The sequence below is a fragment of the Trichoderma asperellum genome, chromosome 2 (assembly GCF_020647865.1).
Source record: "Trichoderma asperellum chromosome 2, complete sequence".
Lineage (NCBI taxonomy): Eukaryota > Fungi > Ascomycota > Sordariomycetes > Hypocreales > Hypocreaceae > Trichoderma > Trichoderma asperellum.
This window is the reverse complement of record NC_089416.1, coordinates 3,817,003-3,827,559: the sequence shown is the minus strand read 5'-3', so window position 1 is coordinate 3,827,559 and position 10,557 is coordinate 3,817,003. Positions and strand designations below refer to the sequence as shown.

At 49.8% G+C, this 10,557-nt stretch overlaps 5 protein-coding genes across 5 annotated transcripts; 4 read left to right on the top strand and 1 right to left on the bottom strand.

The window, feature by feature from the left end:
- The first annotated feature begins 1,184 nt into the window (after positions 1 to 1,184).
- On the top strand, positions 1,185 to 2,331 carry TrAFT101_003573 (uncharacterized protein). The gene has a single exon (XM_024898777.2). The coding sequence runs from the start codon at positions 1,418 to 1,420 to the stop codon at positions 2,237 to 2,239; it is 822 nt and encodes a 273-aa protein (XP_024766668.1). The 5' UTR covers positions 1,185 to 1,417; the 3' UTR covers positions 2,240 to 2,331.
- A 60-nt stretch (positions 2,332 to 2,391) lies between these two features.
- Positions 2,392 to 3,683, bottom strand: RPS5 (40S ribosomal protein uS7). Its single transcript, XM_024905819.2, has 3 exons — positions 3,409 to 3,683; positions 3,117 to 3,300; positions 2,392 to 3,012 (listed from the first exon to the last, which is right to left on the bottom strand). Exons 1-3 carry the CDS (start codon positions 3,546 to 3,548, stop codon positions 2,695 to 2,697), a joined length of 642 nt encoding a protein of 213 aa, XP_024766669.1. The 5' UTR covers positions 3,549 to 3,683; the 3' UTR covers positions 2,392 to 2,694.
- Positions 3,684 to 3,823: 140 nt separating this feature from the next.
- RPS25 (40S ribosomal protein S25) lies at positions 3,824 to 4,675 on the top strand. The gene is made up of 3 exons (XM_066126927.1): positions 3,824 to 3,878; positions 3,965 to 4,226; positions 4,299 to 4,675. The coding sequence occupies exons 1-3, from the start codon at positions 3,876 to 3,878 to the stop codon at positions 4,316 to 4,318; spliced, it is 285 nt and encodes a 94-aa protein (XP_065983034.1). The 5' UTR covers positions 3,824 to 3,875; the 3' UTR covers positions 4,319 to 4,675.
- Positions 4,676 to 5,957: 1,282 nt separating this feature from the next.
- On the top strand, positions 5,958 to 8,383 carry TrAFT101_003570 (uncharacterized protein). Its single transcript, XM_024907352.2, has 5 exons — positions 5,958 to 6,672; positions 6,923 to 6,944; positions 7,039 to 7,115; positions 7,179 to 7,424; positions 7,493 to 8,383. Exons 1-5 carry the CDS (start codon positions 6,637 to 6,639, stop codon positions 8,054 to 8,056), a joined length of 945 nt encoding a protein of 314 aa, XP_024766672.1. The 5' UTR covers positions 5,958 to 6,636; the 3' UTR covers positions 8,057 to 8,383.
- A 301-nt stretch (positions 8,384 to 8,684) lies between these two features.
- On the top strand, positions 8,685 to 9,146 carry TrAFT101_003569 (uncharacterized protein; the record flags this gene model as incomplete). The annotated part of the gene is made up of 2 exons (XM_024898840.1): positions 8,685 to 9,026; positions 9,099 to 9,146. 2 exons carry the CDS (start codon positions 8,685 to 8,687, stop codon positions 9,144 to 9,146), a joined length of 390 nt encoding a protein of 129 aa, XP_024766674.1.
- Positions 9,147 to 10,557: the final 1,411 nt, after the last annotated feature.

Below are 10,557 nucleotides of genomic sequence, written 5' to 3'. Positions count from 1 at the left end.
GTCGTGTAACTAATACTGCAGCGTAATTTGATAGTGCTGCTGCATCTTGTACTTTCCAAAGTGACATATCCGGTCGCGGCAGTCTCAGCCGCGTTTAGGTGATGTGTGTAAGTACATGTCACAGGTTGCCGTAGCTTTCTAACTCACGGGCCTCCACAATTCCAATAAGAATCTACAGCCATGGATGGAGTAGTTAAACTACCAAAAAGAGAAAGATGAAGATGGAACAACCCCCGATTTCCCGGCATAGCAGTGCTGATAGCATTGCAATGTCGACAAGAGTATCAATTTCTGTGTTTATGAAATACCTATCTTAGGCAGACGATACTAACTGTAAAGCTCTGAAAGTCCCATATGCACGCACTACATGTAAGCGCAGAAGACTGCATGAAAGCTGATACACGTGTGATGACAGAATGAATCCCATGTGACGTCATAACCATGAATTGGCAAGCTGTGTAATAATGGAGACTATTTTACTTGCCAGCGTGTTGATGTTGCTTGAGATGCTTATATCTTTTGCCCTCTTTGGAACTGAGCACCAATACTTTAGTATCTATAGTAGGTACTTAGGTATGAGCGAACTAACAACCCAGCAGGTATCAATTTCCATGACGTCTCCCTTCTGACGCAAGCCCTGGAGTTTGAAAGAACCGATTGATAGTGACAGTAGGACTTTGTCATTCAAAATGAGAACATCGACCTAAGCACGAAGTCTCATACACGTTCTTCCATGCACAGAGCTACATCCCTATATGGAGCTCCCTCAAGCTCATAATTGGCTCTCTGCGCGCATATTGCTGGTCATAAATTACTAGACAAGTTTAAGACCCGTGGACTCTGTTATGAATAAATGGTACATCAAATTGACTGGAAGTTGAAATTTTGCCAGTATATCATGTACCTTAGATTCCCTAAAAAGCAACGCGTGCATGCATAGCATCGTGTGAATTTTAGAAATAGGTGCAGTAGTAGCAACAAACCAGTCTGGCCGTTTTAGCTCAACCGGCATTGAGCTCTAAATTAGCTAGCGGCACTGATCAGCATCTCTGCGCCTTGTGTGATCCGGCAATGCGCCCTGCATTTTAGGCCCTATCAGACACACTTCACTCTAGCACCAGTGACTGCGCTCTTGGCTCATCTCGCTCCGATATCAATTCACTTTCTGCTATTATGACTCAAATAAAGATAAAAGCCACGTGCGTTGTGGCGGCACGTAGCATAACTTTATAAGATCCTTAGGCTTTCCATATAGACCCGCACTTTAGAAACATCCAAACTGTAACCTTTTTTTCTCCCTTTAAATGGGCGTCCTCATTAAAGACGGAGTTATAGAGCTGCATAATAAGCATCACCGCCTTGTCGTCATTTCTCTACCACTCAAGAAATCCAAATAACCATCCCCCACGCAAACGCAATGGGAACTCCCTTCATTAGCCTCCTCGAGCCTAGCAAGCTCGAAGGGTTCCAGCTAGGCGTTCCCCGAGAGTCGCTTCCATCAACAATCCCAAAGACGTTCCTCGACGCAATGGAAGTTCGCGAAGAGGTCTTCGTCAAAGAGCAAAATGTTCCCGGCGAAAACGAATTCGATGCCGATGACCCGCGATCGTGCCACTGGGTCATTTATGTCAGCGTCAACAAGACAGAAGTGCCAGAGGTCAGAAACGAAGAAGGTGACATTGTGCGGCCGCGCAAGAGCTCCACTCGAAGCACTCCCGTGGGAACCATCCGAATGGTCCCCTTCCCTCATGAGCCTCATCCAAAGCCGGGTGGAGATTACTGGAATGGAGTATTGAAGGGCGATGAAGGCAATGCCACCAATAACAGCGCACCGTCAGCTCGCCAGTTCGTTCATGATCGACCAACGACGTTTCACGATGGCAAGGAGCCATACATTAAGCTTGGCAGATTGGCCGTTATAAAGGACTATCGTGGCTACCGCTTTGCAGGCCAGCTTGTGCGGAATGCACTCGAGTGGATAAAAAAGAATCCATCCTTTTTCGACCCGAGTATTCGGGAATTGGGCCTTGAGCAAATGGGAGCGTCTACAGAAACCGAAGCGCCGCAGTGGCGAGGTCTCCTTTGCGTTCATGCACAAGAACAGGTCGCCAGCGCATGGGCAAAATGGGGATTTGAGATTGACGAGGGGATGGGCAAATGGTGGGAAGAAGGCATCCCTCATGTGGGAATGTTTTTGCGTCTAGAGATTGGTCCAAAGGATATACAAATTTCGGCGTAGCTACCGCCAGCAGCAATATGATGTAATGGCAAGGGAGGAAAGAAAGAAGAAGAAAGAAAGAAAGAAAGAAAGAAAGAAAGAAAGAAAGAAAGGAAACATGGGATGATTGCGTATTAGAATAGAGATCACGTTTCACAAACAGATAAAGAGTCTCTCGCTCACAATTAACTAAAAAAAATGATATTCCCTTTATTTGATGCCGTATGTTGCATTTTTGTTTTGGTCTCTCTCTTATGATCACAGATAAGAAAAATATGGTAATTAGAGACACAAAAGGCATGATTCATAACAGCCCCATTTTTGAGCCCAGCTTTTTTTATTCAGACTCTAGGAGCCATCTGAAATAAATCCATGTCCGCGTTCCCAGACCCGAACGCAAAATGCAATTCTGAAAAATGCCTGATCCACGCCAAAAGCCACACACTCCATCCAGCCAGGTACCCACCGCACAACCTTTATCGGTTGGACTTGGCGACACGCTCCAGCTCGTCCTTCTTCTTGATAGCGTATGAGTTGCTGCTGCCCTTGGCGGCGTTGATCAGCTCCTCAGCCAAGCACTCAGCAATGGACTTGACGTTTCGGAAAGCAGCCTCACGGGCACCGGTGGTGAGCAGGGCAATGGCCTGGTTGACTCTCCTCAGGGGGGAGACATCGACGGCCTGACGACGGACGGTACCGGCAGAGCCAATTCGGGTAGAGTCTTCACGGGGACCGCAGTTGACAATGGCGTCAACGGCAACCTGGATGGGGTTCTGGTCGGTCATGAGGTGAATCTGGAGTAGAAACCGTTGTTAGCAAAGACATAGCAAAAAAAAAAATTGACAATCTCCTGTCATTCTTGCACACAGTTGTCGGGGGGCGCGCGTAAAGTACGTACGATCTCGAAGGCGTGGGCGACAATGCGGACAGCCATCAGCTTCTTGCCGTTGTTGCGGCCGTGCATCATCAGAGAGTTGGTCAATCGCTCAATGATAGGGCAGTTGGCCTTGCGGAATCGCTTGACGGCATATCGGCCGGCAGAGTGGGTGACGTAGACGGGGTTTCGCAGGGAAATGTAGTCGCTATTTGATCAATCCATCAGCACAAACATGTCTCCTCGAGTGTTTTGGCGAAATATTCGGATTTTTTTCTGTCTTCCTATTTCGCCTCATTCGCGATATCGAACGTACGTCAGAGAGATGTCGCGGACCTCGACATCGTAGTCCCACTTGTTGAACAGCTTGACGTTGCCGACCTCCTTGACAACATCCTTGGGGAGGACGTCGGTCACGACAGAGTTTTCGATCTCGATTTCACCGCCGTCAGACATCTTGGCTAATTTGCAGTCGAGTGTTCCGGTGCTGGGGCGGGACTGCGGTTAGTATTGCGGATTGTCGAGATGTGATTTTTCAAGAGGTTAAAGGCGGGCTTGGGTCGGCGTGGAATGGGAAATTTTGGTGGTGGGTGCGCCGGGCGAATCAGATGGCGCGAAAAGTTAGGTACGTACCCTGCACCACGTTCGGTTAGGGCTCGGCTGCCCTGGTGAAATCGGAAGTGGGCAAACCGTTGAAGCGGGAGGGCTACTCTAAGTCGTCGCCAAAAATTCCATTTTCCTCTACCACTCCTCTGTCACCAAGCTAAGCACATCACAGACAAAATGGTATGCCACCACCGCCGTCGCCGCCGTCGCCGACCATGATGAGATGGTATCGCTGCGCAGAGATGCTGATGTTGTGAAATTTACAGGCGCCCGCTGCTGGAGCAAAGAAGCAAAAGAAGAAGTGGTCTAAGGGCAAGGTCAAGGACAAGGCCCAGCACGCCGTCATCCTCGACAAGACCATCTCCGAGAAGCTGTACAAGGATGTCCAGTCTTACCGCCTCGTCACCGTCGCTGTCTTGGTCGACCGAATGAAGATCAACGGCTCCCTCGCCCGCCAGTGCATCAAGGACCTCGAGGAGAAGGGCATGATCAAGCCTGTCATCACCCACAGCAAGATGAAGATCTACAGTACGATTCACCCAAACACCCATCTCCTATCGCGCACAACAAAAGAAGAATAGTTTACTAACAATTGTGCAGCCCGTGCCATCGGCGAGTAAATTTACCACCATATTTTAAAGTTAAAGCATTGAGATTTGGGCGCCTGGTTGGTCTGCAAAGAAGAAAATGGGCCATGAGAGAAGAGGATGATATGAGGTACATAAAACCTTAGTTGGGACGCTTTTTCATGCTCGGTGTAGCATTTCATGGGATCGGAAACGCTTTAGCATATGGCTACGGAATGAAGAACTTCAAAAAATGACCAAACTGACGCAACTTGTCCCAAACAACCGTGTGACGCACATGACTTGGTCACGAAATTAATGTGATGAGTCTATATTAGAATATATCAGTTCGCTGCTGCCACCGCGTTGTGCAATCGATGTCGTCACTCAATTGAAAGAATGCGTCCCTCATCTATCATTACGTGTGCTCAGTACTACATATCAAATGCGCTGCATGCCATATATCGCTTGAAATATGCGCTTAGTACATTACATTTTCTCCTTAGCCCTATCTAGTACTCACCTTCCCTGCATTTATCACGACATAGGTACTATGGAGGACATGCATTTTGAAGACTACACTCAGGCTACAAAGAATTGAATACTTGCCAGCATCTTGGTTGTCGGTTTCGTAATTTACAGCATCTGTACATCATAAGTCGATTATTTCAGAAATTTGGTGTTCTCATAGTAGGCACCTAGTGCTGGATCTTGGTGCAGTCAATCAAGTCTCGTTGTGTATTGACCAATTAGACTTACCCTTCTGCAAGTCACGCCCTTAGCCCTTCTCCGCCCCCCTTTCTCTACTACAGCAGAGGCTAAAGCACGTGAAACTTGTTCGCTATGCCAGACTACCGTGCTTAATATTCGACGAGCGAAGAGTGTATCCTCTCTATGTCGCCGGGTTTTACATGTCGAGATTTTCAATTCGCCCAAGGATAGGCAATTGTGGATTAGCAAGTCTGCAAGTCCCATACCAATCAACTCTTATTAGCGAATTTGGTTACTTTCCACTTGATGCGGCACCGCTATCAAGGTCCACAACCTGAGACAGAGTTATGCGAGGCCACGTCTGCTCAAGAACGAATGTGGACTTGAAGCACGAGTCTCATTACGGAATGAGGAAACATGCATCCTTTTCTCTTCTAGTTTAACGGGCATGGCGTATTATTATTTTTAGCAGAAGTGGCCGTGCAAGAAATGGTTAGAGTTTTGAGAGAGGTTTGTCGCCCCAGTGCCCCTGATAAGGAGTCTCCTACGGTAGATACGCATCGGCAACGCTGGAACCAAGGCCGATAGTGCCCATGTCGCCTGCTATCAAGGCTGGAGTCTTCGGTCTCCCTTGAAGCGGTGGAGCCGGAGTGTGCGGGATGGCTGCCCACGGCCGGTCAGATCGGCGTCGACGGTGTGGCAAGACGTGAGAGAAGAACATCTTCGGGGTGGCTGCTTTCTTTGCCTCGACAGTGTCAGTTAGAACACCAGCCCGGGATGTCCGCTAAGCCCTGTTCTTCAAATCCTTTAAGATAAATTTTTTTTCCTATGACCACTTAGAGATTTAGGGCGGGTTGGCTTGTGACCTAAGCATTGGTGCCATATGATGGCTGCAAGGCCCAAGGCCGTGCGGCTAAAAAAAGACGAGCCATATTTGTACATCTCGCCTTTTCACTCGCTTGCCAGCTGGACTTGCAGGTTGGTATGGAGTACTCCTGACACGAGGTGCCTGCAAGAATCCATTCTAAAGCGGTGACGAGCATGTCCAGAACGTGCAAAGAGTCTGTGCAACACACGGAGTACGGGGGCAGACAGATACCTCCATCGTTTTATGGCTGCCTCGGCGACTCCAGGAATAGGCAGGTTGGAACTTTGCACTGGCGGGTGGCTTCGGCGGCATAGAAGATCGGGGCGAATCGGGTACGTGTAAACAGGGCAGAGTTGCGCTGTGGCACAGCACAGTGCAGCCCAAAGGGAGTCGAGAAAAAAATTCAAGAAAAAATTGGCGCAGATCTCCTGGGCGCCTGAACGTAGCCAACTCCGGGGGCGTTAGGCCGCTGGCACGGCCCCTACGCGATCGTTTGCCTGAGGCTGCAAGAGGCTGCCACCCGCTGTAGTTGCTCTCGTTGCCGTGGATGGCAAAAGCAGCGCGGCCCAGCGTGCAGCGCTAGTGCGGCCGGAAAGATTCGCTCTGAAAAAAAAAAAAGTGTCCCCTTGGAGACCCGCCGCAATTTTTTTTCCCTCCCCCGAAAAGCCATTCGCCCGTCGGTGCAGAATTTATTTCGCTCGGCTCCCCCCATCATTCTCCTCTTCTTCCTTTCATCTCCATCTCCCCTCAATCCTTTCTTTTTTTCCGGGAAAGCGTGTATACTTCAGTCACAATGTCTGAGAAGCCTCAAAAGGTCCTGGGCATGCCGGTAAGTCGACTCTGCCTCAATCATCTCCTCCAGATAAAGTGCGCGCTGTGAGATTCCGAGACGACTCCGAGCGATATTTTGCCAGCATCCTCAATTGAACCATCCGGATGACATTGAAATGTTGCGTATCGATGGCTATCTGGGCCTCACTCTCAGTCTCGAGGAATTTCCAGAGTGTGCTTAGGATGGAAAATTTTTTCTATCCAGTCGCTACGCATTTGTACCTGACCGCTAACTCTTTACCTCACAGCCCTTCGTTGCGGACTTCCTGAGTAAGTCATTCTTCGATGCTTAGGCGGTTAAGAACAATAGAGATTCGCGGCTCGCGTGGAATTTCGAGAGATGGGACTGACATATTGTGAATAGTGGGTGGTGTTTCCGCTGCCGTCTCCAAGACCGCTGCTGCCCCCATCGAGCGTGTCAAGCTTCTTATCCAGAACCAGGTTTGTCCCCCCTTTTATGATCAATTGACTTTTGGGAACCTGCGTCTCTAATTATCGCAATAGGATGAGATGATCAAGGCTGGCCGTCTTGACCGCCGCTACACTGGCATTGGCGAGTGCTTCAAGCGCACTGCTGCCGATGAGGGTGTTCTCTCCCTGTGGCGTGGTAACACTGCCAACGTCATCCGATACTTCCCTACCCAGGCCCTGAACTTCGCTTTCCGTGACAAGTTCAAGAAGATGTTCGGCTTCAAGAAGGACCGTGATGGCTACGGCATGTGGATGCTTGGTAACCTGGCCTCTGGTGGTGTAAGTTTTTTTTCCCCTGGCAAATAACCCCTCAATTTCACATGCTCAGTGCTGACGGCCACTACCAGGCTGCTGGTGCCACTTCTATGCTTTTCGTCTACTCTCTCGACTACGCCCGTACCCGTCTGGCCAACGACGCCAAGTCCGCCAAGAAGGGCGGTGAGCGTCAGTTCAACGGTCTCGTTGATGTCTACCGCAAGACCCTCGCCTCTGACGGTATTGCCGGTCTCTACCGTGGTTTCATGCCCTCCGTCGCTGGTATCATCGTCTACCGTGGTCTCTACTTCGGCATGTACGACTCCATCAAGCCTGTTCTGCTCGTCGGTTCCCTCGCCAACAACTTCCTTGCCTCTTTCGCTCTCGGATGGTGCGTCACCACTGGTGCCGGTATCGCTGCCTACCCTCTTGACACTATCCGACGACGAATGATGATGACTTCCGGTGAGGCCGTCAAGTACAAGAACTCCTTCGATGCTGCCCGCCAGATCATTGCCAAGAACGGTGTCAAGTCCCTCTTCAACGGTGCCGGTGCCAACATTCTCCGTGGTGTTGCCGGTGCTGGTGTCCTGTCCATCTACGATCAGCTCCAGGTCCTCCTCTTCGGCAAGGCCTTCAGCGGTGGCTCTGGTTAAATTGCTTTTTCTACGTTATGTATAGACATTCTTCGTGCGTTTTACCTCGGAGATGGGTTTAATTGGCCAGGTGGGTGTAATGCGGCGTCCACTGGTTGATAAAAAAGGAGACCGGAATGGAAGGTATTGAGGGAAGTTGGGCCAGATATCCCGACCTGTGTAACAGTTGCTATTTGCGGGTTAGACTGGCATCGGCACGGCGTATTAGTCGTTTTTGACTCTGCCGTGCTTTCTAGGTCACTGTAATTATACACCAATGCAAGTTCCCTTGATTTAGAGATTTTCAAACAATTATGCTTCGATACAATCGCAATGTGAGACTCGTGCAATGTCTGTAGAACAAATAGTATTTTTTTTTTCTTCTTCCTCTGCGTCTGCGGCAGTGATATTCTAGGCTTCACGGTTCGCGTGTGCGTTGCTGACTAAGATCGCATTATCGTATCCAGCACTTTGCGCTGGGATGGGAGCATACCGAACTCTTCTTACCTTTCAAGCGACTTCCTTGGGACTTGGGACTCAACGCCGCTTGTACCAATATTTCCTCCAGCCACGGCGGCCCCAATTTGTTTCTCTTTGAGGAGCCTTTGTGATTCATAGAGAAGCAATCAAGCTGATCCCAAGTGTACCAATGCCGCCCCAACAATCCTCAACTGGAGCTGGTCGTGGCCGGCCGGCCAAAGCAACCAAAGCTCAGCCACCTGCTCGCGATGCCTCGCAGTCTAGCAACCCATTCGAGTCTTCAGACGATCAGGAGGAGAGGGCGAACCAAACAATCAACGTGGAAGAAGAGCCAGAACCGGAAAAGTCAATCCCGAAAGCCCTCTTGACACGGATTCTCCACGAGTTCTTCGCCAAGGAGGCTACAAGAATGTCGAGAGACGCCAATGCAGCGGTAGGCAAGTACGTGGATGTTTTCGTTCGAGAGGCGATTGCGAGAACGGCTGTGGAAAAGCGAGGCGGGTTTCTAGAAGTAAGACTGTTCAGATCATACCATGACTACCACTTTAGCATGAACAGGCAATGCTGACTACTCCTTTTAAAGGTCGAAGATCTAGAAAAGGTCGCGCCCCAGCTGCTTTTAGATCTCTAAGGGTTATAAAACGATCTAATATGCCACGAGCCAACTGTCATTACCCAGATTGTGGGAAACAACACAGTTATCTCGCACCATCACTTTGCCGTCCTGCGAGCGAGTTAGTGCGTGTTCTGGACCCTGCTCCTCTTCTCCCCTTCTCCGGGGTATCATCTCGGCTACGAGAAGATCCATGAGCCTGCACGTGTTGAGCATTGTCTTTTTATTTCGTCAGACAGAGTCCCCCGCAACCGTTTCACATCGCCACCGGATATCGAGGCCAAATTGCTGCCGGTTGGATGCCTCTAGCCTCCTTGCTCTGGAGGGAGGGGGCCTGCGAGGGAAGACGACCTGCATGAAACGCAATGTTTCCGGTGTTAGTTTGATGCATAATCATCTGTCTAAAAAGATGCATACGTCGAATACGTAATCTCCCACTCGTATCTTTCATGGTATGGATTTATCCTTGACGGGATTTTTACAGAATATCATCCTCTAAGCTATGAATGGACTCCTAACGTGATATCTCACGGCTCTTAATGGGAGGGGAAAAATGGCCAGGGAGCTTCAATTTCCAGGTGATTTATACACCGCGCGCTTTCCGTCACTACACGAGATCTCAAACTTACGAGTGCATATTGGTAATAGAATAGCTTGATCACAAACTGCTGCAATTCAGCTGATGCACAGACTTTTCCATCTTCGTCTTTTATTATAATGGATCTCGAGAAATGTTTTAATTGCAAGCACAGTCAGTTGCTGCTGTCTGCCCTGGTTGTTTTGGCAGAGCGCGGATAGTGGCTTGTCCGGGTGGATGGCGGTCGGTTACTAGACCGTTTCACCAGGGTGCGGATAGCTTGGATTTCTGCGGATATTATACGGCAGGGGGGTTGTGGCGTCTACAACTCGACCACTGGCCAATTGACAACGGCACTTTGACGCCGACGACATCGGGTTTAAAAAAAAAAAATTCCAGGTACGGGTACGTCGTCAATAAAAGATAAAAGATTGTTTCAAAGCTGTTGGAAACATCAGGCCTATCAACATGAAGTTTTGCGTCGAGGCCATGCGGCTCCTTTGGCTGAGCTGAAACGGCCCACGTCTCGCTTGTGTCGGAGACGCTCGACATGAAGCAGCTTCAACATCAGACCCCGGCCCTGGCCCCTCCATATTAGGTGTGGCGCGGCCTGCCTGCAACGAACGCAATTCCGGGTGCAGCATTGCCCGGTGCATGACAGCTAGGCAGCCTGAGAGATTGATCTCATTAGGCCGTTCAGGGCCCCATGGCGAGGAGAGCTGCTATCCGAAGCTATGAGCGCCTGGCTGCAGGGTCCATCTGCGGGCCAGGCTGAGGTTAGCAACATGCTTGCAGCCCTTCCCTTGCTGCTGCTGCCAGGAGTAGTAATGCTGGGATGGATCGAAGCAGACG